Raw genomic sequence first — 19,805 nt, 5'->3', positions numbered from 1 at the left:
GGTGCCAATTTTGAAAATAGGCATTTAAAGGCACTTATAGGCATATAGGCACTATAGAAACGCTATAAAAGGCCTCCTTAGGCCCATATTCTGAAATGCTCCTTACCTCAGGCCATTTCCTTACCTTACGTGCGGAGCCCTTCATTCCTCCTTATCTTAAGGAGCTCCTTGAGGGTGCCAGCATATTCTGAAAGCTTCCTTCAACTTTCCTTTCCTAAGGGCCACCTCAGTAAGGTAAGGCGCGTGTTTTACAAGTCTGAGTTCGAGAGTACATGTGAAATACTGACTAAACATCCATTTTCAAGCAAGAATAAATAAGATGGATAGACCTGTTTTTTTTTTTTTTTTTGCAAAACGAGAAAGTCTTAGAGCAGTGGTTCCCAGGGACCCAAGTCCTGAAAGTACTCAGATATATGTGGACGATTTCTTAGTAGCCTTACAGTGTGGTGCCTCGGGGTTGCATTCTGAGTTGTCACAATAAATGTAGTAATATCTGAAGAATGTTAGGAATGGGTGAATAGTAAATTTGAGGTTCGAAGCGAATCCAAAGCGAATAGTGATTTGGTCGAATAATTTCGAATCGAATAGTTCGAATACTATTTACCACATATTATTAAGAAAAATGAGCATTTTCGTCATGATCCTTGAACAATGTTTTAATGAATTGGAACTAGGTATGAGTGAATGCCACTTTTTTGGTTTGAAATGAGGTGGAAGAAACCTTGAATGTACTCTAGAAGAACTTGTTTTTGGACGAGTTGGTGCCTTAGTTTGCTGAACACTTCGTAACTGGCGCGAAGCTAGGCACATGAAAAAGGGCCCGAGGAAAGAGTTCTGTCTCTTTCCTCCGGCCCTTTTTCATGTTCCTAGCTTCGCGCCAGTTACGAAATGTTCAGCAAACCTTGAATGGTATCAAAACTTGAATAGCAGTAGGGTGCGAGTTATAAGTGGTACAATACGTTAAAAGTTAAAAATTACTATACTTAGCGCATATAAGGCCATATAACACGCTTTAAAATTTTTAAAAATATGTACACTTAAAGGGGTACTGACACCTTTTTTCGAAGGAGAGTTTACTCTGCCATAGAAATCTTCAGTATGCAGAGACGGCTCTGAGCAAGTGTGAAGCTCAGCAAATGCTGACAAGATATTTTAATTTGATATTAAAGTCAATTTTTCCTTGGTACACCTACTGATATCGACACTGGCTTGACGTCAGGCTACAGTACAAATTCTGGTGATCACGCAGCAGTCTGGCTAGTTGTGATGACGTTAGTACCAAAACTTCCAAGATGGCCGCTTGTGCGTCATCAAAACTTTCAAAATGGCCGCTTGTGCGTCACCAACAGAGCCACGGTCCGAGGCAGCCGTGTAAACGTCACTATATATTGTGCGAGCACGTGACGAGAAGCTCATACCGTGTTGTGACATCAGAGTACAGTAGGAACCGAAACTAGCTTTTAAAAACATACTGTAATTACTTTTTCAGGGCGCACTCGTGCTTAGCACTGCCTTTTCTAGGCTCCTGAGGGCTTGACCTTTCATTTGACGCAAAAAAACGACAACTGAAAATATTCGTCTCAGTACCCCTTTAACCTTGAAGTGTGGCTTCGCGGCAGTGCAGATTTTCCCTGGCAGGGTGGTTTCACGGTACAGCAACCCAACACTGCAGTGAAACCACCTTTACAGGGGCTTATGTGCGGTCAAACATACATATATTCGTTCATTTCGAATACTTCGAAATTTCGAATGACATAAATACGCATCGAAGCGAATTCGAATACTGTAATATTCATTTGAATATTCGAAACTCCCGAATATTCGCCCATCCCTAAAGAATGTGTATCTCATAACATGTGATACTCCCTTCTAGGATTCCGTCGGGTTCCTTGACCTTAAGCTCGATTTCACCCGTGATCATGTTTGCTGGAAATATGAAGCAGGCTCATGCAAGCAATCCCACTGTTCTCACCTTCGCACAATAAACTTGTCAAAAGGGTTATTGTCTGGGCTTGCTTCTCCAACGCATTAAAATAGTCATGCGGCCACAAAGTAGGCGCCAGCTTTCAGGCACAGGTCACTCGCCTGTATCACGACAGGTTACTAATCTCAGTGGCTGAGATAATCCGCAGAAAAAGAAAGGAGGGTTTCCTGGGCATACATCGTAGCGCATGCAGCTGCACCCCTGTGTGATTTTCTCTTACCCGGATGACCGGTGCACCTGCTTCATTGTGGAAGCAGCCCGCATGGCATGTGAAGAATAAGTAGCCATCGTTAACCTCATCCAAACAAGAACTGTAATTCCTGGAGGACGCCAGCACAAACGGTGGACGATGAGGGAGCCTACCATTTCACATTCCTTAAATCTCTTCTTCTTTCTCTATTCCTGTAAAATGCCTTGTCCTCTTCGCGCTGCACAATTTTAACGAAAAATTTTGTTCAGCCGCACGTTAGAAAACACACCCGGCAAGCTATTTTCCAACAACGACGAGGATACAGTTATAGCAGGCTTGGGCAGAAGTGCAAGGCATCGATCGAAAATAGGAAATGTGACACACTGTCGCTGACAAAGTACTGCAGGAAAGCGCCCTTTCAGTGCAAGTAGCAAGGTAAGGAGGCCTGAAGGTAGCCCTAGAGCTACCTTAACTTGAGGGAGCACCAAGGAGGGCCTCAGTGAAGGAACCTTAGTAAGGAGCGTTCCAGAATATGTGATAAGGCATCCTCAAGCAGTTAAGGGCCCCTCACTGAGGTAAAGAGCATTTCAGAATACGGGCCTTAGCCTCTAATTGATGCTCATATATCAAAATGGTGCGTAAGGAACAGAATAGGCATTTGCCTAAAATTCCGTCTCTACTCATGACACTTAACCAAACTAAATGCAAATCATTATCTTTCTTGCGTCGTCAAAACACTTTAACCTTTCCTTACACAGTCCGTAACGTTTACTTAGAGTCGAATTCTATAAGTACCCAGGTGTAACATTGTCACATGATCTAACTTGGGGTGTGCATTTCACTAACATGACAGCGGGTGCTAAGAAATCACTTGGATTTCTAAAACGACATTTACATCACACTCCCAAACATTTGAAACTGCTAGCCTACAAATCCATTATCAGACCAAAGCTTGAGTACACCGCTGCCATTTGGAGCCTGCCTCAGGCTTATCTAACAAAGTCACTTGAGGCTCTACAGAACTGCGTGGTACGATTTATTCACTCATCGTATTCGTACCATGTCAGTTTGTCATCTCCAATAACTCTTGCACTTAATTGCTCCCCTAGCTCCGTTTCATAAGTTCCATTACAGCTCCAGTGAGCACCCAAACTTCCCCTCCAGCTCGCATATCCATCGCACCAGTCATGCCTTGCAGCCGCACTTTCTCTGCACGTGCATCCTCTGAGTGGAACGACCTTTCCCACAGCACTGCCGCCATTATCTGCCCGACTTTATTTCTGCAAAGTTTAACACATTATCTGTCGAGCAATTAACATAGGTAGTTACCGTTTGTATAATTTAATGTTAAAATTAAATACCATACACCAGGGTACCTGCGTGCACACTCTCTTTCTTGCACTGTTGTGAGAAGGAGAGTATTCCGGTTAACCCTTGAGTGCCTCAAAAGCTGCTCTGTCACGTGACAGCTTATTCGAAAGCTCTTTGAAAATGTGTTCGCAAAAACTGCATGTTCTGACCACTGGCCCCAGCAGAAGTTTCAATTTATTGCCTTAGTTTTTCTTTGTCGCAGCAGTGAAAGTTTGTTATGTCAACATCACATACAAATATGCTTCATTCTATTGAGGTTACAAACACAAGGTGTTCTACGGACAAGGGTATGAAGAGCTAAATATTTCATTATATCGAGAAGTTCGTCATATTGAGGTTTAAAGGGCACAGAGTAGTGCAAAATTCTGAAAAAGAATGAAATTTGTTTGCTTTGCAATTGGGGAAGTTTATCCCCTGGTGCATATCTTCAATATTCGCACTTTTTTTAGAAAGTCTTTCTTGTGTCTGAAAAAGAGCTTATCCAAAAGCAAGTAGTGATTGAACAAGCCCCCTGAGCACGTTTCCTCAAATGTGCTCTGTGCTTTCCGTCCATCTTTCTAAAAAACTTCCTCTACGAAAACCTAAATGCTTGTCTGGAGTCGGCTGCATATAAGAAATTGTCGGGTAACTTTGGCACACCTGATTTTTCAGCTAAGGTATAGCTAAGGCAATCCGAAAACGCTGTGCGCATTTTTATTCACGTTTATTCGAACTCCTTCAGTTCCTAGCTCCATTACACCTTGTGTTTGCTGCGTCTGTCTATAAGATGAGATGCCGAGAGTAAAGGTCTTCAGCAAGCGTAAATTTCGTAGCAACCACTAAAATTCTCTTACAAATGCTCATGGATGCTGGCGACGTACAGAGGCGCCGAATGCTGAATCAGCAAGCTCTTCAACGTCAAAGCTCTCAGCCTTTTCAGCGTCCTTCGAGGAGAATCGCTTGCAGGCTGACAACAGGCATGCTTTAATGGACATGGATATTATTTGTGATGTAATTAAGACATAATTATGCGTGCAAGCTGTGCGGTGGAAGTGTTGAGCTCCTTGAAACTTTGTCGCAGCATCTTTCCTGTCTTTATTTAGGCTTCAGAATCTGAAGGATTGAGACAATGGGTGCTGTTCTTTTGTTTAATGATGGCAGATGGCAGTATTGCACGTGCCAAAAGTTTGAAGTCATTAGGATTGAAGCCCGGTCGCAACACAGTCAATCTGCTGAAAGAAGCTCACCACAACTGATGATGCATTGTGGATAGAGCCTCGCAAAAGAAGCAAGGCAAGCAGCACGACAGGCTCAAAAGTGAATACTAAATGACTTTGGCAATGATTACCAAGCTCTTAGCTACTAAATAAAATAGTTAAATGGTGTTCCTGGCAAAAAATGTTCGCCTTTCAGCTATTTTCTTACTTTAAACTCAATTATCTCAAAACCATGTCTTATTGCTTAGGTACCATTATTTCCTATGTATTCCAAGACACCCAAGTGGTTATTTTTCCTTGTATTCTGCATTAGTGTAGAGAACTACTGTGCCAGAATTTAAATTATTCACCTCACAGTTTCTGTTTTACAAATTTTCAAATATTTTTTTTTTAATTTACAGCACACTGCAGTTGAAAGACCAAGCAGGGGGGCATAACAAGAACTAATTGACAAAATAATTTCAATCATAAAATTGAAACAATAAAAACATGATGAGGCAGTAGAACACAGTATAACAAATAAATACAGTAAAATGACAGCAAGATAATGCAAATCATAATGAGACATGCAATGTGAGACAGTCTCAATAGCTTGTCTTGTATGGTTATGAACAGAGAGTAATCAAAGTCGTTATCACATAATGCTTCAAGGGGTAATGTCCGAGGAAAGAACGAGTTCATGGAAGGATCAGTACTACTGCGAAGTAAGGTTCAAGAGTATAAGCATGTGCATGTAGGCTAGTTTGTCTTGAAATCTACGAAAATAAAGCGAGTGCAGAAATTTCAGCCTAGCAACTGCTCTTTGCTATCGTAAAGTAGGGACGTTATAATAATGGGCATGTGTGTTGTTTCTCTGGTAAGCATGCCGATTAACTCAAAATTTAGGTCCTAGAGGTAAAAAATTTGCCAAATTAATATTGTTAGCCAGATTCGCATGAATCTGGTACAGTTAAAGGAGCACAAAATTTGGAAGAAAATGATGTAGGTATGCATTATATGGATACCTCTTTCAGTTACGGAGAAAACAGTTCCCCAACGCAGTCAAAATTGCATGGTGTCTATAGGGCTTACCCTGTGCCCTTAACTGCATTAATACTCAATTGCATTCCGAAATTTCACTATTCGCATGACCGTAGTGTTCATGAAACGGATTTCTGGTGATTTGAATATTTTTCACGACCTTGTCAGATTCATATCCCTAAGGTTTTACAGTAGTGGTTCAAATCACATGTATAGTGGTGGTCCAGCCAACTTATGATTTGGAGCAACTTTTGGTACAGAAAAAATGCTGCTTAGGATCAGATCTGGAGCAGAAATAATAGCGCTTTGGTGCAGTTTCTCAGCAAGAATAATAGTATTTTGGAACAGAAATGATGTTTGGGGTCATTTACAGCGGTAGGTTTCATGCAGATTATCATCCCTGGGCAAACAGCAAATGCCGGAGAGAAACCTTCTTGCACACAATCTCGGAGGCCACGCTCCACGCACCGCAGGCAAATAACAATTTATGGCAGAGTGAAAGCTCCATGTATGTATTATCAACAGCAGTGCCCTACTTACCGAGAAATTAAGCTAAATGTGTCACACGATGAGCGCCACGAGCGGCACATTTTGGAAATGATCCCGATGACGTGGGAGAGTTCAACTACAATTAATCACTAGTAATCAAACTAGCTGCAATAAAAAAAGAACCTTCCGTGCATCAAGAGACGTAATAAAATGCTGCTTGTTCGTTTCTGTTTAATTCATGAAAAAAAGAACCTCTGTGGCGTTGCCATGGGAAACGGCGTGCGTGGTTCAAAAGTTCCGTTTTCGCCGAACTGCGCTTCGCTTGCCACCCTGCTTCGCTCACGCGGTCGCGTCTCAGTGGTAGTTTCGGTATCGCGTACTGCCGCGTATGTTTTGCGCGCTCGTGAAAGTCGCTCTGACAGAAAGTTCGACAAAATGTCGCTTGCATGTGATGTTGCCGGATGCCCGAATGGTGCACACCGCCAGTGCACGCCGCCGCGCAGTAAAGGCAGAAAGACCGCTTTCAGACGGGTGATTTGAAGTATGCTAACGCGATGCGGACCACTAAAACATGATTTTATTTCAAAATAAGCACTTCCTTGGCACAAAAGTCGCACTACGAGGGTTCTGGACTGCTATTTCAACAATCAACGTCTACTTATATTTGCCTTTAGTGTCCCTTTAAAGGAAAAAATATCTAAGAGCGTTGGGTTGTGCACAGTCGACACTTGCAGAACGCTGCTCAAACACATAGAAGTAACAACTCTGACAGATGTCACACTCATCCTGTGTATACCTGGGTGTTTTTTTCGTGCGTCCTTTGTGCTTGAGCAGCGCGCTGCAAGTATTGAGCTGCTTGCCGTTCTTCGTGTGACGTTCTAACTTCTTGCTATCGTATTCATTACTTCGCTGTCACTGCAAAACTGGTGACTTTTTTTTTTCTGGTGCAGCTCTGCAAAATGGCACCATGTACGCTCGCGCCGCAATAGTGCTTCTGAAATGGAGGGGGAGCTTGTCAGGCCGACACAGCGATCTACCACATTAAGGAGGTCACAATGTCAATGTGAGAGTGCACTGCTCAGGAAATTCAAGGATTTTCAAGGATCTGTATGCACCCAGGCAGAAAATGTCTACCAAGCTCAGTCTTCTGTTCTTTCACTTAGTGTTCACTTATCTGAAAGTCTCAATGATGCCTGTGGCTGCTGCTCTTCTTTTTAGAAACAACGATTTCATATAAATCTTTCTTTTTTTACAGCCACATGCAAGGGTTCAATCAAGGAAATTAAGATATTAACTAGAGCTGTGCGAATAGCAAAATTTTGGGTGCGAAGCGAATTCGAATATTGAAGTGTGAGTGCGAATCGAATCGAATATTTTTCGAATATTTCTAGAATATTTTTCAAATACTTCGAAGCGAAATTGCAGAAAAAAAAGTTAGAGAGGATTCCTAAACATATTCTTACGAGATAGCAACATGAAAGTGTTTCTTTCCCTAGGTTGATGAAGCGCTGGTGGGGTCATATTTCATAGTTGTCTTTCTTATCAAGAGTGAGGCAATGTAGAGGCCGAATTGTATTTATGTACATGATTTGGTGCAACCAAAGTGTTGCCGACAACACTTTACACGTGATAGGCAGAGATGCCATTTCCTCAGCCTCTCCTCCTCTTTCAACTTCTGTGGAAGCCCAACTGATGTGGCGGACAAGGGTGTGCTCCCTTCAAGTCCGGAGTTCCACATCTGCCTTGTAGACGTCAATATATAAGAACATCTGAAATATTGGATGCTAAAAAGCTTCGGCTTCCGATTTTTCGGACTTCCTTCCCAAATTTCAGGTCCAAAACAGGATTAATTGAGCCCCCACCTCTGCCACATCTTTCATCTCCATGTTGGAACAAGCGTTTTTTTTTTTTTGTTAATACATTTGCGACCGTAGCAGAGCTTGAAAGGCAGATTTGCCGCAATACGAGAGTGTAATGAGGTGAAGCATATTGAAAATCTAGGGACCACTTCCGATCGGACGTTGACTGTCTCTTGGCTAAATTCGACCGTAACGGAGCTTGAAAGAAAGCTTTGCCTCAATACTAGAGTGTAAGGAGGTGAAGCATATTGAAAATCTGAAGGGGTCATTTTCAATCGGACGTTGACTGTATTTGTTTTTGGGAAGTTCGAATAGTTCAAATAGTAAAATTCCAGTGCGAATCGAATCGAATAGCAAACACTATTCGAAAAATATTCGAAATTTCGAATATTCGCACACCCCTAATATTAACCAATGCCAAATGCTGGCCACATGAGTGAGTTTTCACCTAAAATAATGCTGACAATATCATAAAAAAGTAAAAAGTATTGGCATGTAGGAGCCAGGGCAGAAAACCACCACTGTGGTGTGTCGGCTGGACTACAGTCACCCACCTTTGAGAGCTTCTTGAGAAGAACTTTGTCTTTCTGCAGGAATGCTTTGTGCTGGGTGTACAGGCCTGCATTGACCAAATGTAACAGGGTCTCTGCAATACTACGACAGCAGCAATAAAACATTTGACACACTCCGTGAGAAAAGCTGGGTACACTGGTACTTGTCAAAGCGCATGCAAGAGACCCAAGCAGCACTTGTGTCTTGCGTCTGGCACTCCACTTCTTGAATTCAGTGGGAGTCCCAAGGCCCTGCTAAATTCAAAAACTTGGAGGACGCTTGAGCTTCCCCTTCAAGAGTAGAACGTGATGGGGCCCCGTTTGCATCGCCTTCAACAGTGCCGCAAGGAAAGGAACGCCTGTCAATTGGCACTATCCTGCAAGTACAGTGTGCCCACTACGGCATAATGCTTCCTTTTGCAAAATGGCCAAGTCACACTTTGTAATGGGTGGGCAGCTTTAGACAACCCACTCCATTCTAAGGAGACTCCTTCCACTACGTGAAGTTCTTGTAGCTGTTCTTAGTCGAGGTTTCTGCCTCCGATGATGCACTGGGGTGAGGCTCGGCGGGCACGAGCTTTTCTGTTCCAATGGTGGAGCTGGCCGTATTTTTGACGAAGCAGTTTCAGGCGTGGCTCCATGGTGGAACACGTGCTTGCCACGCAAAAGGCCTGGCTTCGATTCTCACTTGGACTGAACATTTTTATTATTTATTTATTTGCATCTATCTCGAATTTTCACTCACGGACAACGCCGATTTTTTCGCTCACAACCAACAACACCGCCGCCAACACCGACACCAGAATTTCTGCAAAATGACCTCTTTAACGCTATCGTGTTAAAATGCTTAAAGCTAAGGAGCTTAAAGCATGAGCGACAGCTTTCAGCCAAGACCAAACTGACCCCATTTCTAAACGACTGATGACCTTACGAATAAATAAATGCAAGTATAAGCTATCACATTCCCCCATCTCACATATACAACAAAGACTGGCCAAAAAATGGCCCGTGATTTTAAGATCGGTTGTGGACTTGAGAGCTCGAAAGTTTAACGCAGCCGGTGACTCAAAGTAGGATTGCCTTGGCTAATGACAGCAAGTAATGTGAACTTACATAATCGATGGTGATTACAAACAAATTCATCACCTCTACACCTTTCAAACAAAAATTTTAGGATATACGTGTGCCAAAAGCAAATTCCTGTACCAGCTTTTAATTATTACTTTATTATAGTTTTCTTTTCTGGCCACCGTGGCTCAAGGCCTATTCGAAAACTCGCACATGACCCAAAGCCACTTGGGGACCCCCAACTATTGGGGCTCAAAAACTCCCTAGTATTCTTATGAAAGCCTTGTCTAATTTAGTGCTAAACTGAGGTGCGAGGTTGGCCTCATGTTGACCACCAAACAATGTAGGTGTGTGTTCAATAGCAGTTTAAAACAAGAGCTGGTAAAATAAAAGACTATGATTTACATTTGGCAGATCGGAAATAGTTGCCACTGCAGTCCATTTTGGCAGATGGCCACTATGTCTCTGGTAATTACTAATAATCGTCTTACAATAGAAACAGTGTTATGAATATACCTTTATAACAAATTTTTGGATACAACGAGGTTTGAATGCAGTTGCAACGTCCAGAAAAGCACATTCAACATGAGCTGCAATGCAGGGGGATAAAAATGTGAGCATTTCACCATTCATACTGTCAGATTTTCCACCATTTGAATTTCTCATGGAGCAATAATAATGGTCCACCAAGCAGCTGTCATTCAATCACAAAACTTAAGTAAACTTGAATAGTTACAAAGCTGGGGTATGCCATGTTGAAGCATGCATTGCTGGAATGGAAAGAAGGCCCGACTGGCTGCACCTTATGCGCTGAAGCTCATGATCTTACATCACTGACTTGTTCTTGCAGACACCGATCAAGTGACAAACCTGGCTTGCTGTCCAGTGTCCGCAACTGGCCGGCTTTCTTGAGCTTCTGAGGGGAATCTGTAGAAAATTTTGGTGTTTTCTGAGATGACACCACAAGATCCTAGCAATGTACTTAGATATCAGTGTGCACAACTACACCATCACAGCTGAAGTGCCTGAATTCAAGAATGCCACTCAAAATAATTCCACTCTACTCAAAACCCACAGTTACACTTTGCCAACGGTGTCAATATTTACAGAATGAATCTTCAAATTGTAAGAGGATTCTTCTGAAAAGCATACGTAAATCTTGTGTGAAATGTTAGCATCAGTTATCATCACTGTTCCTTGAAACTGCCTAGGTATTATTGTGTCAATCCTTTCATAGTTTGTGCCCCTGAAAGCATTTGTGTCACTGTGGGACATTGAAAGTACACTGATCAGACACTTTTAGCTGCAGCCCAGCAGCAAGGAGGGAGCACATTATGTAGGCCAAGCTAATTAAAAAAGAAATCTAACTAGTGGCTTCTCTTTAGTGCATACCGCTAATTCTTTGTTAATACTTAGTAGTTAGTGAAAATCAGTTGCCTAAATAATTTAAGACTGAATATTTGGGTTCACATATGGCACTTCTAAAGGGTAACCCACATGCATTAGTCTCAGAATGTGGGCACGAAAGTTTTCAGAAAGAGCATGAAAACAAGTCTCGTTCAAGGCTGAGCTCAGGCAGTTTATGTAATACTGCCCTTGGGAACAAGCACTGCTGTAAGGCAATAGAGCTTTCTTTCACAACCTGACTTCCGAGAACTGAAGTTGACTCTTTATAACGTGTAAAGTTGCATGTGAATCCCTTTTGCAAAATATTACAGATGAAAAAGCAAGGAAGGTGCAGGTCCCACAGAGAATTGTGCATCGCACAACACCAGAACAGCCTTCCCTTAAGCTGTGCTTCCCAGTACATCAGTCAGTCCTTCTCAAGAAGGCAACAAGTGCCTTCTATTTCCCTGTCTTGATTATGTCAAAGACTTCATCTAATGGCTTCATTCATATACACCACACATTTTGATCATTTTTATTATTTGTATGTCTTTTTCTGCAAGGTGTCTATCAGTTTTATTAAGTTTTCATTGGCCTGCTCCCTTGTTCCTGCAGGCATGCTCCAAATGAAGCATCTGCTGTACGAAAACTCTGAAAGACTGTTATTCTTAGCAGAAGTTGTTTGAGTAATTGTGGCACATATATTTGCACCTGTGATGGCAATACAGTTCAAGTGTAAGTCAGCACCTGACGTGGTGTCGACTATGCGTCTCTGGATGTGTTTCTTAGCAATGCTTTCCCAAACGTTTTAAAGTAAGCCATGCCAAATATGCATGCAGCCCATACTAATGCTCATTGGTTGAAATACAACTGCAAGAAAGCCCACACACCACATTTTCTTCTCAAGTGATTAACTATACTGCATCTCAGAAGTTCCCTTCAGCACTGTGAAGGCTACAGGGCCCCTTAGCCAATAGGAAGGGCGATCAGCCCCTCCACATGTACTCACCCGTGTCCCATCGTCTGCTCAGCATCTCCCTGGCGTCTGCTCGCACGCATAGGGCGAACAGACAGCATTGCCGGGAAAAAAAAAATGGCTGCACCCATCACAGCTGGTACCCACCACTTGGAAATTACCAAGTCGTCATCATGCACTGTATGACCCGTAAGTGACAAACTGACGCTTGTATTTGCTTTAGATTAATGTGCTGATGCTTCAACAGCAATGTATTCGTGACTATATTGCTCTAATTCCAAGAACCACTATCAAATTCCTGGCACTTTAGGCTTAGTAGGCATCGCTAAACAAACAGCTGATTTCGCAAATAATGACAAAATATACCTGATGCTTTGTCCTCAGCGTGAGATGGCACAAAGTGATGGCTCACTTCACTATTTATTTGTTGCTACCAGCATAGAAGGCAAATAGCAAGTGCAAGTTCGGATCGAAGCGGGCGGTCGCGCCTGCATGAGCGCTGCCATCGATTTGTAACCACAGTTACTGGCGGTTACTGATACAACAATTAAAAAGATACAACGTAAATGCGATGAAGAAATAAACATGTCACACAGTGATACGAAGTAACACATGCTAAGCAGGTGCAAATGTCTCAACCCTGCCAATTGTAAGGTAATTATATCTGGGACTATGTTTTGCTGCGCAAGCGGGTGGCTTGCTTACACCCCGTAGTCTTGGTAGTGCTGAACGGTAGTGCTGAGATTGAGTATAGTAAACAATACAGTTACGGTGAACGCATCTTCATGACTAGCTGTGCAACACACACACAGATAAAGAAACAAAAGGACACTACGGGTGCAAATTCACAACTGCTTTATTAGAAATGATCAAATGCTCTTTTATCGTCATTAAAGGGGCCCTGCGACACTTTTCCAAGTAGCCATGGCATGGCTTCACTACAGGAGCTCATTGCCTCACAAATCGACTGCCGCAAAAATTTTTAGAATCCGTCCAGTACGAGCGGAGTTGCAAAGATTTGTTGCATGCGGTAATTGCTTTCTCTCTTCTCTCGTCCTGACGAGCGCTGGCGGCACGAGGGAAGAAGGCATGTCACGCGCGCCTCGTGACCTTGAGCACTTTTTCTTTCTTTTTTTTTTCCTTCAAACGCACGGCTTACTCTCAGTGCGATTGCGTGCGCGCATGTGAGGGCACGTGGCTGTTGGAGTAACTATGAAGCCCACCATGCGCAAATCAGCCAATGGCGCAGAACTTGAGTCAATGAGGCAGTGATTTTGAGTAAATAGCATTATTTGTCGAGAGAAGAGGAAGCGACTTTTAGCTGACTTTGAGAATTTATTGCAAATTCCAGGCCATGTGCTGTGCTATAATGTTTGGCTCGCGTGTTCTCGGAGCCTCGACTACCGATTGGCACATTTTCTGACCATGCTGAAAAAGTGTTGCAGGGCCCCTTTAACACAGATGAACCCTAGCAGTGGACTCAAATAACTATGAAAAAAGATAAAAAGCGATTAAACAAACCTACGTCACGTAAACTCAAACAGATAGAAAACTGGTATCAATCTTGAGGCTGACGTCCCACATCTGTAACTGGAGTGTTACACGTGCTCCGCAAGAAAGCGAATTCCTCGTCTGGCATCGCGATGGACGTTTGTTTGACTCACACAATTCTCTCCCATATTTCTAATATGGAAGGTTTCAATGAATTCCCAGTTTAATTTTTGCCTGTCTGTCGAAAGAATCTTTGTGTCTGTGAAGACTAGGGTGCAGCCGCAAATTGTGCCCGCGAATTCGAAAGACGGCGTAATCCTCCAGTACGCAGAGTACACAGAGGTGCCACATAAAGCACAATCAATGCCGCCGGTCATGCAAAACAGGAGTGGTGTACCAGACTCCTTTCAGCTGCAGCAGATCTTGTGTAGGGCAATCTGGACAATGCATCAACACTAGGCTGAGAGAGCACGACTCCATATCCCCAAGTTCAGCGCACACACATCTGGCTACAGCCTATTCTTCGCAGACACAAAGATTCTTTCGACAGACAGGCAAAAATTCAACCGGGATTTCATTGAAGCTTTTCCTATTAGAAATATGGGAGAGAATTGTGTGAGTCTATCGTGATGTCAGACAAGGAATTTGCTTTCTTGCGGAGCCCGTGTAAAGCTCCCGCTACAGATGCATGATGTCATCCTCAAGATGAATGCCACTTTTTGATCTGTTTGCGTTTACATGACGTAGGTTTGTTTAATTGGCCTTTATCTATCTTTTTTCATAGCTATTAGAGTCCATTGCCAAGGTTCATCTGTGTTAATGAAGAAAAAAAAGAGCATTTCGTCGTTTCTAACAAAGCAGTTGTGAGTCTGCACCCATAGTGTCCTTTCTTTGTCCGCGTGTGCGTTGCACAACCAGTCATGAATCAGTACCAACTGTCAGTACTGTTTCTCCGAAGAGAAATGTGGACCAATCGGTATGGAAGCATTGCCAATAAAGGCACAAACTGAAAGAACAAAAGTAAAGGCAGAAACAAAGAACGATCTTCTTGCTTGTTTGTGCCTTTATTCACAATGCATATTATTCATTGTGGATGCGGAGTGTATAGGCTGTTACACAAAGCAGAGGCACACACCGGGCACAGGATCGTCACCGAGTCGCAGCACGTGAGGCCAGTGCTGGAGCGTCTTGGCAAAGAATGGGTTGGTAACACCCAGTATCACAGAGGGCCTGCGGAATCCAGTGAAATCAACACCCGTTGTTAAAGGCCTTGTGTGATGGTGAATTCCAATGGCAGATTCGGAGTGGCCAACAAACTCTGCCCCAGAGTACTCTACTCCGGCAGAGGGCAACCAAAGGAAATTTGCCAATGGAACATTGGCACTCCCACCAGAGCAAATGGCAGGGGGCGCTAGCATACATTCGCGTCCACAAGCACCCAGCATTCCTCATGTTTCACGCCGTTTTCCCATTCACAGGCGCACGCGGCGTGCTTGGGCAGCGCGCTGCGTCGGCCACGTGGTATGTACGCCATGCTCTGCACACGTGTGGGGCGCTTCCCGGCGAATCTGCCACTTTTTGCGGAGAAGAGCGAGCTACTCTGTGAAGTGGATCTGGTGGTGAAGCTGCTCCAGATCTGCCAATGGAACAGGCTTGCTCCGCATGGAGCAGAAAGACTGCTACCAGAAGTGCTCCAAATCTGCCATTGGAATTCACCATTACATACACAGTGGTGGTCCAGCCAGTTTAGGATTTACAGTAATAATTGGAGCAGGAAAGAAAGCTCTTTTGGGGCAGATTTGGAGCAGAAGGAAATCTGTTTACGAGTAGGTTTGGAGCTGAAAAAATTGTGCTTCGGAGCATGTCTGGAGCAAACAAAATGGCGTTTGGGATCACTTGGAGAAGTAAAACAGTAAGTCTGCAACTCTTTAGTGCTTATTCTTATTAATGTGCAAACAGGAAATGCTGCTCTAATGTAAACAAGAAGGCAACAATGATCAGAGAATAGCCATCAATGAATCACTGTTTGCACAGAATAATGTTGCATGCAGGCTTCCTTGCAACACACAAGATGTGAGTTGTGGTGAAGAACTAGTGACAAGGTGAGCATGCCGCATACAGTTTCTGTGAGTGACAGGCATCGAAACGTCATTACCTCCTAGTTTTCGAGAGGGGATTACGGCCCCTTCTCCTCCAGCGTTATCACCCACTGGGTCCGCTGCTGGCAGGGGGTTCTCAAACGGGCTCCCATGAAGGGGGTATTACAGTTCTGTGAGGGCACCGTTTACAGCGTACGGCGCCTAAAACGGTATAGCCGCATGGCCAATGCGTGCTACATTACGAAAAGCATAGCGGTTCGGCAAGAAGCTGTGTGTATTTGGTGCCACACCAAAAATATTTTGGGCCAGAAACGCTCCACTGTTGTTTAAGCAGGCAAAATATGAACTTTGGCACTGGATGCACTTGAATTGGCCAAGTGGAGAGGTACAATTGCAGCACAATGGACCAGCACTGCATCAAGAGGATAGCACAGAGCAAATCAAGATTACACAGGTCACTGGAATACGTTCAGCACTGCATGCACCCACTCCTTAAAAGAGAAAAACCCACTCGTCTTTTTGAAGAAAGCTTCATGGCCGAAGGAAAATGTGCCCTAGGGATAGAGGGCTTGAATTAAGTGCTCTTTGGTTGTCTTCCATGCATTTATCTGTAACTGGCTAATATGGCACCGTTGCAACACGTTATTAAGGTCAGATATTGGTTATTGGGGGTTACTCACAGGCAATGTGAACCCGCTGTATACTCCTTGAACTCGCTGTCATGAATTGTGAAGAAAGGCCTGTAGTCGGCACAGTACCGCAAAGGCCACACTAGCCCCACCAATGCAAGCACGGTATCCGAGCACACAGCAGGCGACGAAGCCATCACAACTATGGGCTGCAAGAAGCAACAACACAAGTGTGCGGCTTCCCCAGGCAAACCTCTGTCACAAACATTGAAACTGTGTTTCATTGCTATGTACCTGAAGCACCTACCGTAAACCTGATTCGCAGAAATAAGGACTGCATTTTAATGAAACGACAACAGTGTATCGAACCAAAAATGCATTTCAGAGGCTGCAAAAGTTAGGACTCGACATGCGCTGCATAAGTAATGATGGAGGTGGTGATGTTTGTTTATTTTATTTATTTTCAATACTGCCAGTCCCTTTCTGAGACCACAGCAGGTGGGTGCACAGATTGTACACGCAGGACAAAACAAAAACAGGAATCTGGTGCAGTCATCACAAAGGTGTACAAGGTACGTTTCCCAATGACAAGTGTGAGTGAATACCGAGCTGAAAACGTACGAACTTGTAATGCTGGTAAGTTATACACAACTATATCAGAAGTAATACACAAAGCATACATTTTTAACCTCAGATAACACAAAGTATACATGAAATGGAGTGGTACACAGGCAAGCAACAGCAAACATGAAAACACTCTGTACTGAGCACTGATATGTTTCCAATGGTGACGAAATGCCTCTGGGGCTCGGAGCGTTACTACATGAACATATCATACTTTCTATTTTTGAAGCAGAGCCCGACAACGAATTCGCGTTACTAACCGAGGGATCTAAACAGTTCCACTCCCTGCCATCCCCAAGAAAATGGCCTCAACGAGCGCCTAAACCACCGTGACTGGGACCTAGCGCTACATCACGTGACCTCCACCTATATTTCATCACGTCACGACACTGCCAGTTGTCCACCCTTGATACGTAGGCCTCCGTCATTTTAGATAAATACAAAAAAATCCAATAAACACTCTCCGATAGATTTATCCGATAAACTCCGATTTCAACGGCCAATATGACCCTGTTCCCTTGTTCATCGAAAGGACATGTTCTAAGCAGTAATTGATACATCGGCCAGTTTGACCGATATAAACTTTACCTGACGTCAACGGTATTTGTAGACAGCACCCACTGTGCATTTAACAACGGGCTTATGGAGCACGGAGCAAGAGACAGCATCCTTCTTGATATATGGTTCCCTGGCGGCACTGGGGTGCGGCAGACGACATCGAATATACGGACCTCGTAAAGTGTGCTTGCGTCTATTGCAACAAGCTTTAAGGTTCTAATACACACAAACATAGGTGCTTTGTATTCAAGTATTTGTGCTTGTGTGTATATGTGTTTGTGCATTCAAACGTTCCAGACAACTAAAATACACTTTGTGTGTTCTTATGTTTTCGTGTTCAGATATAATTTCATCTAAGATATTGGAGTATTGAGAATAATTAAAAATTAAACTCCAAATGCTTCCATAATACCAGCGAACAAGCACAAAGACTAGACAGAAGGACGCAGGACAACCACAAGGCACAGGACAGCTAGCAGTTCTCCTGTGTCTTTCTGTGTAGTCTTAGCACGTGTTCGCTAGTATTGTGCTAGTATTATGGAAGCATTCACTCAGTACCAAGTAGGCCAGCTAAATGCATCAAACTCTGAGTTTTGAAGAATTGTGGATTTGAGAAAAGTAAACTCCAATAAATGCCAAATTTCCACACAAAAAAAAAATTTTTAAATTCTGAAAAATACAGTCCGAATTTCAAGAAAGATTAAACTCCTAAAAGATGGAGCCCTAGCTATATGGCCATGACGCAACGTTACCTCTGGACAGCCTACTTCCGGCTACTACATCTAGCGAATATGCACACGATGCCATCACTTGTGCCGACCACATGCATCAGGTCGCTCGCTCTAGGCTGTCGGCTTTGCCAGCAGCCCAGAAGAGCCTCTATGACAGCCGGCATCAAGACGTTCTTTGCTCAACCAGTTCCTTAGGCTTATAAGGGAAGTGCACAGTGCCGTCATCCAGTGAGATAGTTCACGCTCCCTCTAATGACCCTGTTCAACCAAGACTGCCAGAGGCAATGCTGCCAAGCCAGCAGAGGCGTCTGCCTCACAGAAGACGACACAGAGGATGGTGTGCATGCTGCACTCCATCTTGGTTGATGCTGTGCACATACTCGTAAATAGTCACGCCATTTTATGCAATAACGTCATGGCTTACCAACTGGCTTATCAGTATATATGAGTATGTTGCAATACAATGGTCATGAACTCACCTCTGACACAAGCACCAGTTCCCACAGAAGCTGTATGTGAGACAGCAATGGCATCAGGCACCTGCACTGACACGTGGTTTCTAGTCAACACTTGCCACACACGGGAGCCTCAAACGGTCTCGATATTTGACAAACCAACTGAGCTGCTAGTGCGAGTCCTTCGAGTCATTAACAGATCAATTTAGGCGGTCTGCGGAAAGTCCGTAATTTATTATAAGGTTTTAAAGACATGCATCATTACAGTTCACAGCCTAGTGACAGCATCCGGTGCCACAGAGATCCACCAGTACGGAGCGTGGGGTTCACGATCTACTGCGCCCTGGCACAAGGCAGGGCTTAGCCTTGACCACTCAGTGGAAAAACTGAGGAGAGAAAAGGCCTTGAGAGGGGGGTAATTTTTCGTCTCGATAAAAGGTGCTTCACTTAAATTATGATGCAAATGATTTACACTCTAGCTGTAGCCTAAGCACTTACCATAACCCCAAGCAAGTTGAAACTACACTGCCAAAGTGAGGGAGAGGCGGTATCCCAGAAAAATTCCAGATAGTGGCGACCAAGTTATCCCACCAGAAAAAAAAACTTCCTCAAGAGTCTTCTGGCTCATGGTGCAGCAGGTAGAAACGCCAAACAAGCCAAACAAGTGGCGACGAAGTTATCCCACCAGAAAAAAAAACTTCCTCAAGAGTCTTCTGGCTCATGGTGCAGCAGGTAGAAACGCCAAACAAGCCAAACAAGTGGCGACCAAGTTATCCCACCAGAAAAAAAAACTTCCTCAAGAGTCTTCTGGCTCATGGTGCAGCAGGTAGAAACGCCAAACAGCTGCTCTCACAAACACAAGAAACTCAACAGGCACAGGTCTTGTATTTGACCAGGACAAGCCTGTGCACAGAAGGTTTGAGGAAAGGAAAAGATGCACAACCACGGTTGTTATACACTCAGGTGGCAGTACGTACAATGGGGTGGGAGAAGTGAGGGAGCGCCCAGAGGCAAAATGGCTGTTGTGCATGTGTGAGACACTGTGCACGTAAGGTATTGTCTTCCTCCTCGGTTGTTGCATGTTGTGCACTCCTTCCCTGCTTCAAATCATTAAAAAGCGACCCAGCT

At 43.8% G+C, this 19,805-nt stretch overlaps 1 protein-coding gene across 2 annotated transcripts in view; it reads right to left on the bottom strand.

Moving 5' to 3' along the window:
• LOC119397020 (protein DENND6B) overlaps positions 1–19,805 on the bottom strand; it is a 96,848-nt gene that overhangs the window by 61,757 nt on the left and 15,286 nt on the right. For both annotated transcript variants that reach the window (XM_037664441.2, XM_037664439.2), the window contains exons 6-10: positions 18,702–18,762; positions 16,361–16,518; positions 14,717–14,811; positions 10,599–10,655; positions 8,664–8,728 (exon numbers count right to left, since the gene is read on the bottom strand). In XM_037664441.2, coding sequence (XP_037520369.1) covers positions 8,664–8,728; positions 10,599–10,655; positions 14,717–14,811; positions 16,361–16,518; positions 18,702–18,762 — 436 coding nt within the window. The remainder of the gene's footprint in view (positions 1–8,663; positions 8,729–10,598; positions 10,656–14,716; positions 14,812–16,360; positions 16,519–18,701; positions 18,763–19,805) is intronic.

The sequence above is a fragment of the Rhipicephalus sanguineus genome, chromosome 6, assembly GCF_013339695.2.
Source record: "Rhipicephalus sanguineus isolate Rsan-2018 chromosome 6, BIME_Rsan_1.4, whole genome shotgun sequence".
NCBI lineage: Eukaryota > Metazoa > Arthropoda > Arachnida > Ixodida > Ixodidae > Rhipicephalus > Rhipicephalus sanguineus.
This window is presented reverse-complemented; position numbering and strand designations above follow the sequence as displayed.